Below are 17,998 nucleotides of genomic sequence, written 5' to 3'. Positions count from 1 at the left end.
TTCTACCTCCCTTTGGGAAATACCCCTGTTCCCAAAATACTTGAAAAACTCACACAATTACCAGTAATTAGGGGTAAATTTACCTTTACTGATTGCTTTTAGAATTACTCTAATTAATGCTATTGAATACAGTGTTCAGTTTAGTCAGGATCCATGTGGCTGAGAGACTGCCTCCAGGCCGTGTTACGGGCTGAACTGCATCCCCCCAAAATTTTTATGAAGGCCTAACCCCCAGTATCTCAGAATGTGACTGTATTTGGAGACAGGCTCCTTAAAGAAGTATTTAAGTTAAAATGAGGTCATTAGGGCCAGCCCGTGGCTCACTTGGGAGAGTGTGGTGCTGATAACACCAAGGCCACGGGTTCGGATCCCTGTATAGGGATGGCCGGTTAGCTCACTTGGGAGAGCCTGGTGCTGACAACACCAAGTCAAGAGTTAAGATCCCCTTATGGTCATCTTTTTATAAAAAATAAAATAAAATGTCATTAGAATGGGCCCTTATCCAATGACTGGTATCCTTATAAAAGCAGGAGATTAAGACACAGAGGAAAGATTCTGAAAGGAAAGACACAGGGAGAAGATGGCCATTCATAAGCCAAGAAAAGAGGCATCAGAAGACACCAATCCTGGTGACATCTCACTCTCAGACTTCTAGGCTCCGGAATTGTGAGAAAAGAAATTTCTGTTATTTAACCCTCCCAAACTATAGTATGTTGTTATGGCAGCCCGAGAAAACTAATACAGACCCTCTCTCAGAGTCCACCTCTTTCACTGTGTCAAACAGTCAGCCTCCAACCCCGTATAACTCAACATCCTGCTGGAGGTCTGCACTTGTACATTGCCTCAGCACTTCACACTCAGAGTGCCCAAACAGAACTCTTGTCACTCTCGGTACACCTGCTCTTCCTTCAGGGTTCCGCATGTCAGTGACTGCACCTTGGTGACAAATGAGAAATCTAGCTGTCATTCCAGAATCTGCACTCTCCTTCCATTCCCACTTCCTGTTAGTTATAAGTTCTACTCATTCCACCTATTAAATCTTTATTTCTTAACTGTTTTTGCTTTCAAAAATTTCAGAACCAAAGAAAAGTTGAAAGAACAATACAATGAACACCCTTATACTCTTTACAAAATTCATGATTTGTTAATATTGTTTCTATTTCTTTCTATATAGTTTTTCTTAAACCATTTGAAAGTAAATTGCAAGCACCGTATTTTACCTCTAAATACTTCAGCATGCATCTCCTAAGAATAAGGATATTCTACCACATAACTTCAATATTATCACACTTAAAAATTAACATTATTTTGGTAATATGATCTAATATACAGTCCTAATTTAAATTTTACCAGTTGTTCCTAAAATGTCTATTTTAGCTTTCCCTTCCCCATCCTCACACTACCCAGGAGCTAATCAAAGTTCATGCATTGCACTGATTATTATGTCCTTTTAGATTCTATTAAGTCCCTTTAGATTCTTTTAATTTGCAAAAATTACCCCCATGACCAGGCCCCTGCCCCGCCCCCCTGCTTTTTTTTTTGGGCAGCTGGCTGGTACAGGGATCTGAACACTTGACCTTGCTGTTACAAGGTGGTGCTCTAACCAACTGAGCTAACCTACCCCTTAACGACACTGATTTTTTAAGAGTCCAAGTGAGCTGTCTTGTAGAATAGCCCACATTCTCTTTGTCATTTTGACATCACACCATTAGTCTTCGAGACATTTCTTTCTTTCTGGGACAAATAGTCTTGATTTACCTTGTTTTTATTTACCCCAGATCTGGAATCAATCAAATTCTCTAAAAAACTCTGGTTTCTTTGAGTGGGGCATGGTATTTAGAAACCAAGATCTGGGTGCTAGGTGTGCTCATTGTTACTCGGGTGTCATTTACACTAGGCCCTCTCATAGGACAAGCTGACATATATAATTAAAGAAAAAAACCTGATACCTCCAATTCAAATCCCACTCCTCTGGATTCTTTTATAGTGTTTTCTATATGTTTATATTCCACAATGAAAACTCTGGTTTGTAAGACATCAACTGAGGTATTTATTTGCTCTATCTTACAATAGATACAAAATAATTTCAGAATTATGAGACTAATAGAACTATCATTAAACAATTTACTAAGTAAAGTTTGAGATCTCCTTGCAAATTTTTTTTGTCCTTAGAATAGATCCCTCACTAGGGATGTACAGTAAGAATACTATATTCAAAGTTGCTTGAAATTAATTTTTATCTGATTATATTTCAATTTGATATACAGTGTTAGGCTAATTTGTTTCCATTTATGTTCACTCTTATGGGTTTTCTTTTTATTTATTTTAAAAATATTTATGACCATTTACATAGAAATCAAAACTTTATAAAAGGAATATTTTGTGAAGTCATGTTTCCATCCCTATATCCTCCACCACTGACACTCACTAAAGGTAATAAAATCAGTTTCTGTTTTATCCTGTATCTTCTGAAACAAAACAGACATGTCTCTCTTTCTATCCTACAAAAAAGGTAACTTGCTTTCTCACTCTATATGGTTCATAAAGATCTTCCTCATTCTTTTTTTTCATTCTTTTCTTTTTTTTTTTATTCTAAGACTCAAAGTCCCTTATAGTTTAGCATTTTAAAAATCAAAACCAGTCTTTTTTTTCTTCTTTTTTTAAAAAATTTTATTTTGTCGATATACAATGTGGTTGATTATTGTGGCCCATTACCAAAACCTCCCTCCCTCCTCCCTTTCCTCCCTCCCCCGCAACAATGTCCTTTCTGTTTGCTTGTCGTATCAACTTCAAGTAATTATAATTGTTATGTCTTCTCCCCGCCGTCAAAACCAGTCTTAAATCAGTGCCAAATGAATTTACTAGCCACAAGGCAGGAAGGTAAGCTGTCACACAGTTCTGTATTCATTTTGTTCTGTATTCATTTATTGTTAACAAAATTAAGTTACTTGAAAAAGCAGAACCATATGAAGTCAAGTTTCACATACTCTGGATTGCTATTTGTTGCTGAACATGTGTTCAAACTTATTGCATGGTGATGTAGTATCAAAATAAAAAGTTACCGTTTATGCACAAGATTGCCTGTCACACACCAGGCAGTGTAATTAAATGTACTATGCATGACTAAGTCTCTTGGGAGCACAGACAATTTTCAGGGCAAAGATTGGTGTGAGCCATTTATGCATCAGGAAGTTCACAGGTACCAAACAGCCATCAGTTAAAAGCTTTCACTTGATTTGCAAGAAAAGCTTTTATAATTCCTGCCATACTAGCGAAGAAAAACAGAAACCATATAGAAAATGGAGTTGAAATCCCAGCTTACTGTCTGTAGTCCTCAAGAGTTTTCAGGTAATTCTAAAATTTACAGTCAAGATTACACATACAGAATGCCCAGTTTCATCTGTTATTTGACATTGTACTGGAGGTGCCGGCCAGAACCACTAGGTGAGAAAAATAAATAAAAGACATGCAAATTGGAAAGGAAAAAGTAAAACTATCTCTATTTGCAGATGACATGATCCTACATGTAGAAAATCTCAACAATCCACAAGAAAGCTATTAGAGCTAATAAACTAACAAAGTTTTAAGGTGTGTATTAGTCTGTTTTCTGTTGCTTATATCAGAATACCTGAAACTGGGTAATTTCTAGAGAAATCAAACTTATTGCTTAGTTTGGGAGACTGGAAACTCCTTGGTCCAGGGGATGCATGTGGTGGGGGCCTTCTTCTTGGTGGGGACTCCCTATAGAGTCCCATAGAAATGCAGGCTATCACATGGCAAGAATGGCAGGAGCAAGAGAGTTAACTGCTCACTCACTCTCCTTATAAAGCCATCAGAACCACTCCCTGATTACCCATTACATCAATAACCCATTTCTCCCCCATATTTCACCCTATGCATCTCTTTATCTGGATCCTTTAAAATATCCTTTATAATAAACCAGTAAACGTGTTTCCCTGAGTACTGTGAGCCACTCAACAAATTAATCAAACCCAAGGAGGTGATTGTGGGAACCCCAATTTATAGCCAGTCTGTCAGAAGCACAGGTAAAACAACCTATAGCTGTGATTGGCATCAGAAGTGTGTGTGTCGGGGGGAAGTCTTGGAAACTGAGCTCTCAACCCATGGGATCTGAGGCTATCTCCAAGTAGATAGTGTCTGAATCGAATTGGAGGGCACCCAGCTGGTGTCCACTGGAGAATTGCTGCCTTTCTTGTCAATGTGGAGAAACCCTCACACATTTGGTCAAAGGAGTCGGAAGTCTTTCTCTGTTGATGACTGTTATTACTAAGTAATAGCAGAGGAAGAACACAATGGTTTGTGTTCTTCTTACACTTCAGTGTTTTTTCTTCACTCACACAAAATTTTCAATGACACCAAAACCATGATCAACAATAAAAAAATTAGGTAAACTGGACTTCATCAAAATTAAAAACTTCTGTGCATCAAAAGACATTGTAACCATCAAAAATGAGCTAAAACAGGTTTCATTTACCTATCTCAAATTATTTCAAAGTTATTTTGTAGGGTATAATCTGAATTTATGGAGAGAACCTTGCCCTCCAAATAACCCCAGTAACCTGAAAATCCCCCACCCAGGTATCCAGATCCAAACAATCAGAGGACTGGATTCAGAATAGACCAATCAACTCCTGATTTTATCAACCAATCAGCCCCTGCCTGTTCTAGCCAATCAGTCTTGTCATATTATCATATCTGACCTGACTTGGAACTAGCCAATCCCCTATTGCCCCATCATATGGCCTGATTAGAAGGTAGCCAATCAGGATTACCTCCCACCCCTTTTTTACTATTATTTTTGTTTTGTTATTTTGTTTTGGCAGCTGGCTAGTAAGGGGATCTGAACCCATGACCTTGGTGTTATAAGGATGTGCTCTAGGGCCGGCCCATGGCTCACTCGGGAGAGTGTGGTGCTGATAACACCAAGGCCACAGGTTCAGATCCTATACAGGAATGACCAGTTAGCTCACTTGGGAGAGCATGGTGCTGACAACACCAAGTCAAGAGTTAACATCCCCTTACTGGGCATCTTTTAAAAAAAAAGCAAAAAAACAACTGAGCTCATCAGCCAGCCCATACTACCCTTTAAAGCCTGTTCAGCCCTTGATACTGGGAGACAGATTTGAAAGCTGTACCCTCGTCTCCATGCCAGTTGACTTTGAGATTAAAGCCTTTCTTCTTACAAAATTCAGTGCCATGTTATCGGCTTCTGTGCTCAGTAAAAAGGCAACCTACAGAATGGGAGAAAATATATGCGCATCATATATCTAATAAGGGTGTAGTATTCTGAGTATATAAAGAATTCTTACAACCCAGTAAGGCAAACAACCCAATTCAAAAATGGGCAAAGAACACGTCTACTGTTAGGATTGTAAATTACAGCCACTATGGAAAACAGTATGGAGGCTCATCAAAAAATTTAAAATAGAGCTACCATATAATTAATCAATCTCACCTCCAGGTATATATCCAAAAGAATTGAAAGGAAGGTCTTGAAGAGATATTTGCACACCCATGTTCATAGATTTATTTACAATATCCAAGAGGTGAAAACAATCCCAATGTCCATTGACAGATGAATGGATAAACAAATGTGTTACAAATATGCAATAGAATATTACCCAGCCTTAAAAAGGAAGGAAATCCTGTAACATGCTGAAACATAGATAAACACTAAGGACATTATGCCAAGTGTCATAAGCCAGTTACAAAAAGACAGCTACACTTCCAATCAAGATGGTGGAACAGACAGTCCCCAGCAACACTTTCTCCCACAATCAACCAATTTACAACTAAAACGCAATGACTGCTAAGGTGGGGCCACTAGAGTTCAGGGGAAGAAGAGAGACCTATGGAGTCCATGAAGTCAAGAGAAGCCACGATGAGAGAAAGAAAGGGCCACTCCCACTATTTCAAGCCCTGATGACTTCGAGGCTGGCCCTGGTGAGCACATGGACCAAGAGCTGGCAAAAACTGCAGCTGTGCCCTTCGTATAAAGTTGCTTGGAGGCTGCAGGGGAGAAGAGGGCCTTGGTGGCCCCCAGGCCAGCAAGACCACTAACAGGGTTCCCATGGACCCACACAGGAGCAAGGAGCCACAGAAAACTGAAAAAAGAAGCCACTCAGATGCTGCTCAGTCATCGCAAGGGACCAGAGCATAGCCCGTCCCATGGGAAGTGTTTGGACTGCGGGGGGTTGGGGAGACATACCCACTCGGTGAACATTGTGGCACAGCATGGATATCTGATCTGTCCTCCAATCAGCACAGGTCCACTCAGTAGAGACTGGTCAGGAACACAGAACTGCAGGGGGTGCAGTTTGCTGAAAAGACTCAGGCCCAGATCAGAGTTTCCACACAACCCAGGTGTACCAGACCTCACAAGACCGAGAAGAGCTAACAAGGTCAACAATTAAAACCTGAGCTACACAAAAAGCCTTCCCCAGGGAATCAGCAGCAAAGCAGCGACTTAGCTCAAGCATAGGGCTCAAGTGCTGGTCCCCACAGGAAGTTTCTGCATTTTAGAAGTAACCAAAGGACAACAAATTAATTTCAGTACAGAGTTTAAGTGGTAGGAGCAGCCAATAATTTAACACAGAACTGAAAGAAAACACAAAAAATCAACAGATCAGAGACAAAGTTCTGATATTAATCAGTAAAGGTCTAACACCACCAAAGAACACCTATAAAACCTAGACGGACCGGAAACGCCGCAGGCTCCCAAGCCTGGCGGGCGGGGCAGGGCCGATGGCCTCAGCCATGCCCCCCGACATCCGCATCCACCATGCCATCGCCATAAGTGCCCCAGGCTCCCGAGTGCCATGCATTATGTCTTGAGTATACCACCATGAAGTTAAAACATGAGCCCTGACCATATTCATCGTCTATTATAGGGGTCAGACCATAAAGAAACCATTTATGTCTCAAAATTAAGTACTATAAAGGAAAACAGTGCTGTTAGAGAGGGGAAGGTGGTTCTATTTTAGGTAGCGTAGTTAGGAAAGGGTTCTCTTAGGAGGCAACATTTAATCTGCAAGACCTACATGGCATTAGCAAGTGAAAGAGATGAGTTTGAAATTGTGGAACGTTTGTGAGGCCATGGTAAGGAGTTTGGACGGTACTTAACTGCAGTGGGAAGAAAATGGTGCATTTCCAGCAGGGGAGTGATATAATTTTCCGTTTTAAATAGATCGCAGAGACAAGAGAGAAAGCAGGGAGACTTTAGGAGGCATCCGATGGTTGCCTGGAATTGGGGTAATTGTCGTTACTGGCCTGCGCGACGAAGTGACTGAGGGTGTCATTCTGTGATAGGACAGAGAAGACTGCAGAGCGGTTAGAAAAGCCAAGAGGTAGAACCAGTATTTAAGGAAAAAAACATATCATGATTTTCAAGATTTCTTGCTGTAAATCACCGGGACCAGGGCACGGTATATTCCCGAACTGGAAATCTTCGGGCGGAGCCTGAAGGACATGACATCCCAAGACACAAGCCCAACTCCAGTCCTGCCCGCTTACTTTGGTCCCATCAGATGCACTGTCCGGGACCGAGATGGAGCTCCACCGTGATTCAGCTATGGGGCCCAGGAGAGCGCGGAAAAGATTAAGCAGTGAACGGGCTAACTTTTAGAACCAAACGTGGATTAACCTCATCACATCAGGAGCAAGTCCACAGACCACCGAGTTCACCACTCCACAGCTAATATCCGCACCGCCGGAAGCCCCGCCTACCCGCGCTTACTTCCGCTATCCCCGGCGTCTGCTCATCTCGCGAGAACTGGAAGCGCCTATGTGAGCTGGGCTAAGCGGAAGTCGGGCCTCTTTTCTGTGGCCCCTCGGAGGCGTTCAGCTACTTCAAGATGAAGGTAAGCGGTAGTAGCGGGTATTGGGCTAGGCTTGGGCAGCGTAGATCGAGCGCCGGAACGCGGCGTTGTCGCAGTCCCAGCAGTCTGAGATCCTGGCTCTAGGTGGAGAAAGGTCTGAGGCAGGAGTAGGCTCGCTGTCCTGGGGCCAGAGCTCCAAGGGAGAGCGGATGGCGGGCGATGGCGGCTGGAGCGGCGCCGGGCTGCGAGCGCCATGGTGGCGACCTCGCGCCCAGACGGGACAGATGCGGGCGTGCTGTCCAGTTTGCAGCAGGCTTGTCGTGCGGCTCTTGACCCTCGGTACTTAGGTCCGGCTCCTTCCTCCGGGAGGGTGAACGGCTGCGGAACGCCCTGGCCCCCGGAGTTATTCCGCGGGGCTTGAGGGAAAGCGTATCTAATTTAGTGCTATGCTTACACGTGCTTTTAGTGAGTAAAATCGGTAGCTCAAACTTTTTGCTGATTTCGTTTTATCATAAATGCTAATGAGGTTGAATTTTGTCAAGGTAGGTTCTACAATTCCCTGTGTAGGTGGTTTTCTAAGCTTTTCTTCACCCCTCTCAATCCTTAGCTGAATATCTCCTTCCCAGCCACTGGCTGCCAGAAACTCATTGAAGTGGACGATGAACGCAAGCTTCGTACTTTTTATGAGAAGCGTATGGCCACAGAGGTTGCTGCTGACGCTCTGGGTGAAGAATGGAAGGTAAAAGTTGACTATTCGAATTTCTGCAGCTGTTTTAATGAGAGATGCTTAACGTCATTGGTAACTGACATTTGGAATGGGGTTAAAACTCTGGGTTTTGTCTGCTGACCTTGCTTATGTTACTTCTGAATGTCACTTTGTAAAATAAAGTAGAGCGGGGTTATGTAGATTAGGCTGGAAAGTTTACACGAACATGGTTCTTGCCCTGCCTTGAGCACCCTCAACAAATGTCAAGTAGCTTTCCTGATAGTCCCCAAGGGAGAGTTTTCAAAGTGCCAAGAAGTGTTTCTGATTTTTTTTGTCGCTCATTGACATTTTGGTTTGTTAAATATCTTTGTGTTCTTAAAGCTGTTATCTCTAGTGAAACGTAGGTTAGAAATGTGACTTGAATGAAAAAATTTGCTAATTGAACGTGACGAGCTGAAAATGTAGGCAAAAACTTAGTAATCAGAGAAAACATTAGTTTGTTTATTAAGTAGTTCCAGTTGGTCTTAATGAATTATTGAACAGAGGTGTGGTTCAGAGACCATAATCTTGTATTTTATAAATTTGGTTTAAAAATAGTAAATGTGCCATTGTATCCTCCTGCAGGGTTATGTGGTCCGAATCAGTGGTGGGAACGACAAACAAGGTTTCCCCATGAAGCAGGGTGTCCTGACCCATGGCCGTGTCCGCCTGCTACTGAGTAAGGGGCACTCCTGTTATAGACCAAGAAGAACTGGAGAAAGGAAGCGCAAATCTGTTCGGGGTTGCATTGTGGATGCCAATCTGAGCGTTCTCAACTTGGTTATTGTAAAAAAAGGTGAGGCTTACTTGTGCTCTTAAGTTAGGTTTTTGTTGAAATTGATATAAAGCTGATTGTCCCAAGTGCTTTCTCATTTTCAGTATCCACACTTTGGCCAATGAATGTGTCTCTTTACCAGTGTAATGACAAATTATTAATTCAGCATAACAAACACTGATTTGGGATTTTTAATAATAAGGAGGTTGGTGAATTAAAGTGTTTTTGTTCGATTGTCTCTTAAGGAGAGAAGGATATTCCTGGACTGACTGATACCACGGTGCCTCGTCGCCTGGGGCCCAAAAGAGCTAGCAGAATCCGCAAACTTTTCAATCTCTCTAAAGAAGATGATGTCCGCCAATATGTTGTAAGAAAGCCCTTAAACAAAGAAGGTAGGACAGATTATGCAATTTAGGGCTTGCTTAATTTTAGTAATTTGTCACTAACATTTTGTGCACATATCATGGTAAAATCTGTACCTTTGGAGCATTAGCATCATGTACTTGGAGTCTGGATTTTTAGAAAAAGATTGGGAGGGGTCAAGATACACAGTTGTTATTGGTCTTAAATTAAGGATTTCAGATTAAGTATCCTTTATCTGAAATGCTTAGGACCAGAAGGAATTTGCATTTGGGAACAGAATACATACCAGTTGAGCATCCCTAATCCAAAATGTTGCAGTGAGCATTTCCTTTGACCATAATATTAGTGCTCAAAAAGTTTCAGGTTTTCAGATTAGGTACACTCAACCTATATATCCAATGTCCTGTAGAGTGTTACAGTTTTCTTGAAAATCTGCCTCTTGAGTCATTGGTGTATACATTTATCCAAAAAGAACTTACCAGACTTTTAAGTTCATTGCTGTTGGGTTTAGAAGTCATAAGAATGATCGAAAATTGTGTGGGACTATGATCTCACCTTAACACATCTTTTGCAACTTCTTGTCATATCACAGGTTCTAAATTTGGCTTACTTAAAGTGGTAAGGTTCTAAATTTGGCTTGCTTACTTCACTGGCCCTTTGTTTCCTCATCTGTGGGATATGGATAATAATAGGATAAGTTTTGGTGAGAATTTAGAAAAATACCTTATCCAAAATACTAGGGAATCCAACGTGGGTAATCCTGGGAGGTCACTCTCCCCCGTCTCTGTCCAAGGGGTATTGGGGAGCATACGGCTCTGTCCCATGGTATATGGTTCCTTTTCCACGATGTTGGAGATGAAGCCGGGCCTCAAGTCTGCACCTGCATATTCCTACAACTTCTCAGACTGAGGAGACAAACCATGCAGAAAACAGCCCTCTAGAGCATGTACTCTGGATCTAAGTTCATCCTAAATTGCTTTAATCTGTTTTACCCTATTGACAGAAAAAAAACCAAAAATACTAAGGAGCAGGTGTTTGGGATTTGGGAGTTTTACCTTTTAAGAACATATATACACATATTAGGCAACATACCCGTTACCAGTGAGATCCACAGCAGCAATGCTGTATGACATTAATATTTCTGTAGTGAAATGTGTGAATATTTACGTCAGAATAAATAACATGTCAGTTCAGATTGGGTTTTCCAGATAAATCCGAAAAAATCTATTTGGATTTTGCTTTTCAGGACTGCTGTGATTACACCTGTATCTGGCATATAGTGTGTGCTTATTAGTCACTCATTCCAAATATTTGGGCACATATTATGTGTGCCAGGTACTGTTTTAAGTGCTTGAAGATATGGTATAAACAAATTCCTACCCTCATGAAGCTCACATTGCAAAAAATATAATTGGTAAATATGTGGCAATTCCCCATAATCTCAGCCCTGGAAATGCCATCAGTGCAGTAAAAAGTGTAATCTAGTTAACAGGTGTTTTTAAGATGGTTCTTATGTCTTTATAGGAGTTTACAAACTTTTTTAGCAGAACCTGAACAATTGAGCATTTAATCTTAGGTGTTGCTCCCATAGTAACTCCCATGAACTAGAATAATTACATTTGAAATGGTTTCTGCTCCAAAACATCTATAATCCATAAGCAGTTTTGGCATACTAATCAGAAAGGCTAAATAGAAATATTCTATAAACATGTCACATTCTGATGTTGATGGATTTGTCTCCCCAAATTGGCAGGTTCTGTTATGGGAAATACAGATTCAAGCATCAGTGAAAATTTTACTTCAAAGTATGGTAGAATGGTGATTATACATAATGCTTTACATAGTTTTCACAGACCAGTTGTGCAGTTATAGTGTTTTAAAACAATGCCATTGTGTTTTAGTAAAACATTGGCCCATTGTAGAGTTAGCCTGGTTATTTTTCAGCACAGTTTAGCTTTTTGTTCAGGGGATAAGTTTTAAGTTGCAGAATAGTTCAGCTTTGATTTAAAAGGCCTCATACAAGTAAGTTTTCATGGAACTATTAACTCGATTACGCTTATATCTGTTTCTAATGTTGGCCCTAATGTCACTAAGGTTATTAACAATTGAGTTGTCATCTGGATTTTTAGGTAAGAAACCTAGGACCAAAGCACCCAAGATTCAGCGTCTTGTTACTCCACGTGTCCTGCAACACAAACGCCGGCGTATTGCTCTGAAGAAACAGCGCACTAAGAAGAATAAGGAAGAGGCCGCAGAATATGCTAAACTTTTGGCCAAGAGAATGAAGGTAACTAAGTCTAAGAGGATTTGGGGGGTGTGGGGGAGGCCTGGCTTTGGATTTGCATTGTTTACCCAGACAAGCCTTAACTGTGCTTTTTTGTATTGTTTAGGAGGCCAAGGAAAAACGCCAAGAACAGATTGCCAAGAGACGTAGGCTGTCCTCTCTGAGAGCTTCTACTTCTAAGTCTGAGTCCAGTCAAAAATAATATTTTTAAAGAGTAGCAAATAAATAAGATCAGACCTCATGTATGTTTCTTGACTTTTCATTGACTATATAGCTAGATAGATGAAAGGAGGAAAACTCAGAAAAGGGGGTATGTAAATAGCAGTCCAGTGGTGGGCAGAATCTACCGAGATACTTGAAAGTGATATTCTCCAAATTTAGAGACCGACCATCTTGTTGATAGCGGAAGAGATGGCCAGGATAAAGGGTTCCTTTTAGTGACGGCTGGCTCAGTAAAATATTCTTAACATAAGACATCTGCCTTTTCAGAAAGGCATGGAACGACTTGGGGAAATAAATGATTTGGACTATTAATCTTTTATACAGTTTATTTTGAGGAATACAGCTTTTCTGAAAGATCTATACACAATACATAAAAAGTGCCTTTGTGAAGGTGAACATTTCATTTTTAAAAAATAACGTTAAGGCATAGTTAATGGATACCATTTTTAAACATTTTACAAATCTTTTTAAACCAGTGCAAGTTTATTGCGTTAACAAAGCTTTTCAACTCTAGTGAACTGTTAATGCTTTTAGTCTATTTCACACTCTGAAAAGGGGTTGACTGCCTATATAAGAAACACTTGAATCAGTGAAAAAATACACAGAGAAAATAGAATCTTTTCTAACGTACTAGGGTTTCTACTTATTTGATTTAATCCTAACATTGACAGAATAGCAGGATCTTAAAAAGAAGGCACATTGCGCTTTAAGGTTGAAGTAATACATGATCCTTACTTGCTGGAGTGTAGTATCTAATTTACCCACAGGTGAGTGAAATTTTCAAATAGCTTTAACATTCACAGAGCCTAAAGCAGTGTTTTGCAATCTAAATGTACATGAGTCACCTGTTTGACTAAAATGCAGATTGTCAGTAGTGGAGCCCGAGATTCAACATTTCTGGGATTAAGCTCCTAGTTGAGCCCAATACTGCTAGTTCTGGACTGTACATGTAATCATTGCCTAAGGTCCTCTGTCAACAGTAAAAGATCCCCATTGCTCTTATTAAATGGTGCTACAAGGTTACATAACATAAAAGAGACATAATTGGCAACAGATGTAAACTGAAGAACTTAATAAGCAAAAGGGGAAATGTAGCAAAAAGGACTAAGCCACAAGTGTTAAAACTTAAAAGTCACAAGGTAAGTCATGGTGTGTGACCCAGAGTTGTGTATTAAACTAGTACCTGCTGGATGCACAAAGCATGAGAACCATCCCTGTGTTATTTCAAGGAGTGTTGCCATGAAATAAGTGGACAGATTTGGTTCCTAAAACTTCTAGCTCATGAGTTCTGGCAGGTTTAAGATTTGAGAAATTCTGATTAAGATAATGGAGACTACCAGGGTTAAAGTGTCACACAGTGCTATGACTCATCGGCATTTCTAAATCTCTCCATAGATCAGATATCTAGTCATTTATTTTTCAGTAAATTTTTAGTGATACCCTTTCTGTGACAGGTGCTGGAAAAAGCCTTTAAGATTTAATACAAGGGGCCAGCCCTGTGGCTCACTCGGGAGAGTGCAGCGCTGGGAATGCCAAGGCCGTGGGTTCGGATCCAATATAGGGATGGCCAGTGCACTCACTGGCTAAGCGTGGTGCGGACCGCACCGTGCCGAGGGTTGCGATCCCCTTACCAGTCAAAAAAAAAAAATTTAATACAAGGAAATAAGTCCCTATAAATAGGCTAAGCTCTCCAAGATAAAATTAAAAGTTATTTAAAATGTTATTAAAAAGTTACTAAGAAATTTATAGTTTGATATTGTTAAATGTGTATGGAGATCATTACAGATTTTTTTTTTTAAATGGGAAAAGCTTGGTAAGTAACTAGTTCAAGTTATGAGGACTACAGAGAAGAAATGGGAAAAAAGACAATAAGTGAATTCTAAAAATCACAACGGTTCAAATTAGTCCTACAGATTTCAGGAGCCTAAAAATATAATGGAGACAAGCATAGCAAACTTAAGAATTTTTTATTTTATTCAACTTTAATTTTTTATATGCAAGATAGTTTCAAACTTTCTGTTGGGTCAGTAAATGTTAATTAAAACTAGTACCAAGTCTTTGTCGCAAAAATATATATTTTGAGACAGTGCAAATGATCCATTTTAAAGGCAATGAAAATTGGACAGTTTCTAACAAGTTCTCTCACTTAGTATTTTCACAATAAATTCAGACTAGAATTCTGCACAAGTCACATTAACCGTGAAATGTTGAAAGACAATGATTTTTTAAAGGTTACACCAGGTAGAAGGGAGAGTTGTGCTGTTAACTGTACCACATGGAAGTAATATTTTTGTGTCAGCGGATTTAGTTATCTGCATAATTACTGTAAACACACACATACAACCATTGGCTTTTTACACCCTGCAGGAAGTTAAGGCAAACTTACTACTGTTCCTAAGAAATATTTTTAACAAAAGGCATGATAAAATGTCAAAGTGAGGCATGTGAAGTCATGATTTTCTTAAACCTACTGGCAACAAGCTCAATAAACTTTAAGGTTTTAAGACTTAATTGATTCAACCTAAAAAAAAAAACTATTTACAAATGCACATTTTTACTCATAAGCATATAAATCTAAATATTATACAAGAATAAAACTTCTGCGTACAGTGCAAGTTTATCCCACAGGTTTTAAAAAGTGACCAATAGCAACATTATGTGCCTAAAAAAGATTTCAGGTCCAAAGACATAAACTTTACCATTTTAAGATTTCCAATTGATTAAGTAAATTATTAGGAAACTGATTTAATTTAACTATCTGATGATTGGCTTATTTATTACAATTTTAAAGTCTTCGCAAATTAACATGGTACTGGGAAAAGTGTGGAAGGAAGTAACTGGATATTCAAGATATATAATCCATTAAAAGCATGATAATACATGATATGAAAGGTAAGGATATATATATTAAATTTAAAGTCAGAGGGAAGGCAGTTTTCACCAAACTTTCAGGTAATTTTGAGATTAATGACTACAGATGAGTTTAGTAGTAGTCAATCATTTAATAGTCCATGAGACCCCTTTCAGAAAATTGTATTGCAACACGCAATCTAAGAACTTTAATAAATACACACTTATAATATGGCTGTATATATACACATACCTACACAGCCCCACTCATATACACACATACACAAATAGTTGCTCTTATAGTTGAGATATTTCATCTGTTTGGGGGTTAGGCAAGTTTTAATTTGCCATTCCCCAAACCCAGTAACTTCAAATATAAACAAAATACCTAGGATGAATATGGTTTCTTGTTATTTCTATCAAACTACTACAAATACTGAGAAATCCAAACAGTTTTCAGCAGAAGCAGAGAAATAACTCAGGAATTGAAAACTTTCAACATCAATAAACCCTGGGGAATTTTAATGGCATTTTATATTTTGAGATGATTCAGTATGAATTACAATCCGTTACATATTGTCCCCAAGAGTTACTTCATTTCAGTTTTCACCAATACTTAGGATTTGGGAAAAAAACCTTGAATGTTTTCAGACTGAATCTATTCCCCCAGTGCTGTGTGTCAGAATTCTAATAAATCTCATCTTTAAATGAGAGGCGCTCCAAAACACTTCCTGCACCACTCCACACTGATACTTGGTGGAGCATCAATTTTCTGCAACTTTTCAAGAATCTCTGAAGATAGACTATTGTATGCAAGTCCATATTCATTGTCAAAAGCCTCTGAAAGAAATTTCCAAAAATGCAGTTATAATTTGTTAACAAAGAAAACAAAAGCTGTGCATTTAAAAATGGTACCCCATCAAATTATATACTTTTATTTTTATTTATCTTTTCCTTTTGGTGGAGAGGCTGGCAGGTACGGTAATTTTTTTCTAATTACACATTTTAAACTGCTTACTTAAAGGTAGAAATCTTTTTAATAGCAAGTGCAGTATTTACACATACGAGCTATAATTTTTTTAAATTCCTTTAGAAAATAAAACTAGGAACCTCCCTTAGCAATCCCTTTTTAGCCAACTTACCAATATCAATATTCTCTCTTCCAAGAGACACTAATGATAAGAAAAGGATTTCTCTGTATAAACTCCTATAAAACAAACATATTTTAAAAGTTAATGGGCAAAGAGCATAAGAATACACACACAGATGCAGGTTTTCTTCCTGCATCTTTATTTCACATTAATAAGTTAAACAAAAAAGGTAATGGGAATAAAGCTTCACACCAATAACAATTTTAAATGGCTTATTTTAATTTTATTATAATTTTTTTTAACAATGTTAGTAATGTATAACGATTAACTCTAGTTTCTAATTAAAATTTACAGAAGCACAGATGGGCAGTAGCTCAGCTGGTTAGAGCACAGACTTGTAACACTGTCAAGGGGTTAGAAGCCCATACTGGCCAGCCACAAAAAATAAATAAAATTTACAGAAGCAGAGTCTTCTCTCACCTTTTGCCATTCAACAAAGTAACAGATTAACTACTGAGTTAGTTAGGGGTTTAAAACCCTTGGACACAAACAGTGTGAAAGGTGATGTGGTCTCTTTATTATTTAATCAAATAGCAAAGGATAAATCGCCTTAATCTGGTTTGTGAACAAAAAAGTGTCACAAATGAAACATTAAATATTAGTTTTATGAATCAGTTTTTGAGAGAAAAACTTAAGAAATGAACTGATTTACATAGAAAAAAAATTAGGAGATAGTGCTGATTCTAATGACATTTCATGTAGCTTTCTTTAGAAACTTCAGAACCCATAACGTGACATTTCTAATATTTCTCTCTTGCCCTTAAACTACAGATGCTTGAAGCAAGCTTTGAAAGTCATCTCTACTTCAACTGTTGAGATAACAAGTAGATCCATCCATTTTTATTATCAATTCTTGCCCTGTCCCTTCTGAGATTAACTTCAAAGATGCCATGACCAAAGAAACTTGAAAGAGACTCTAGAAACATTAGAAATATTCAATATAATTTAGCTCCATATCCTTTGTGATTCACTGCTTTTATCACTTCCCTAAATTGTTTCTACTACTAATTCCATATTCTTTTACATCCAACAAGAAAAGAAAAAATATGTGGATATCACAGGACCCAAACAAGTAGACCATATGCACATCCATGTTAATAACTTCATAGAAGATTTCCAGTGAATAGCAGTAACGCTTCCAAAAAAACACAGTACACTTTACACATCAATGAGTTACCTTACTAAAATTTAATATATCCTCCCAGACAGACACTTTTACTATGTGTTTATGCTCAAGTATGAATGCATATATTTGGGTAGCACTTTCTAAAACACTCTGATGTTCTGCAATGAGTATGTACTTCTTTTACAACAAAAGATATTTTAAAAAATAAAACAATTTTTAAAAAACATGAAATTACTGAGTGGCACCAAGGAAAAAATACTGGATCATTACCTTTGTCTTTTCATATCTGGCTTCATTTGCTGTGAAAGCAGGTTGAGGGGTTTAAGAACATCATTATGCTGAATACTCTGCCTGATGATTTCTACTAAGGTGCTTGTTGCTTGTTGTTCCTCTGACAGGAGAGACAATTTCTTCTCAGAATCTAATAATAAGAACACAGTAAATAAAATTTTTCCCAATTATTAGTTTTTTTCTAGAGTTGTGCCTTTTTTTAGTTGTCTAATCAATGTCACCTATGCCTTACAAGTAAAATTATGTGACAAGGTGCCCAGCTAGAAAATATTTTTCCTGTTCCCTTCAGGGAACACTTGCCCCTCTACCCTTCCCCCCAGTTTAGGCTTACTGACTGAGACTGGGATGTGACA

The 17,998-nt window shown here is 38.7% G+C and overlaps 2 protein-coding genes and 1 non-coding gene across 4 annotated transcripts in view; 2 read left to right on the top strand and 1 right to left on the bottom strand.

Moving 5' to 3' along the window:
* The first annotated feature begins 7,793 nt into the window (after positions 1–7,793).
* On the top strand, positions 7,794–12,246 carry RPS6 (ribosomal protein S6). Its single transcript, XM_063080778.1, has 6 exons — positions 7,794–7,880; positions 8,446–8,577; positions 9,169–9,379; positions 9,604–9,750; positions 11,851–12,008; positions 12,112–12,246. The coding sequence occupies exons 1-6, from the start codon at positions 7,875–7,877 to the stop codon at positions 12,205–12,207; spliced, it is 750 nt and encodes a 249-aa protein (XP_062936848.1). The 5' UTR covers positions 7,794–7,874; the 3' UTR covers positions 12,208–12,246.
* Positions 10,467–10,656, top strand: LOC134365308 (small nucleolar RNA SNORA73 family). The gene has a single exon (XR_010022014.1). It is a non-coding gene; the product is annotated as a small nucleolar RNA SNORA73 family (small nucleolar RNA).
* Positions 12,247–12,574: 328 nt separating the features above from the next.
* DENND4C (DENN domain containing 4C) overlaps positions 12,575–17,998 on the bottom strand; it is a 126,892-nt gene continuing 121,468 nt past the window's right edge. For both annotated transcript variants that reach the window (XM_063081447.1, XM_063081448.1), the window contains 3 exons: positions 17,625–17,775; positions 16,220–16,284; positions 12,575–15,917 (listed from right to left, as the gene is read on the bottom strand). In XM_063081447.1, the coding sequence (XP_062937517.1) occupies positions 15,781–15,917; positions 16,220–16,284; positions 17,625–17,775 (353 nt within the window). In that variant the 3' untranslated portion in view covers positions 12,575–15,780. The remainder of the gene's footprint in view (positions 15,918–16,219; positions 16,285–17,624; positions 17,776–17,998) is intronic.

Source organism: Cynocephalus volans, chromosome 16 (genome assembly GCF_027409185.1).
Source record: "Cynocephalus volans isolate mCynVol1 chromosome 16, mCynVol1.pri, whole genome shotgun sequence".
Taxonomy (NCBI): Eukaryota; Metazoa; Chordata; class Mammalia; order Dermoptera; family Cynocephalidae; genus Cynocephalus; species Cynocephalus volans.
This window is presented reverse-complemented; position numbering and strand designations above follow the sequence as displayed.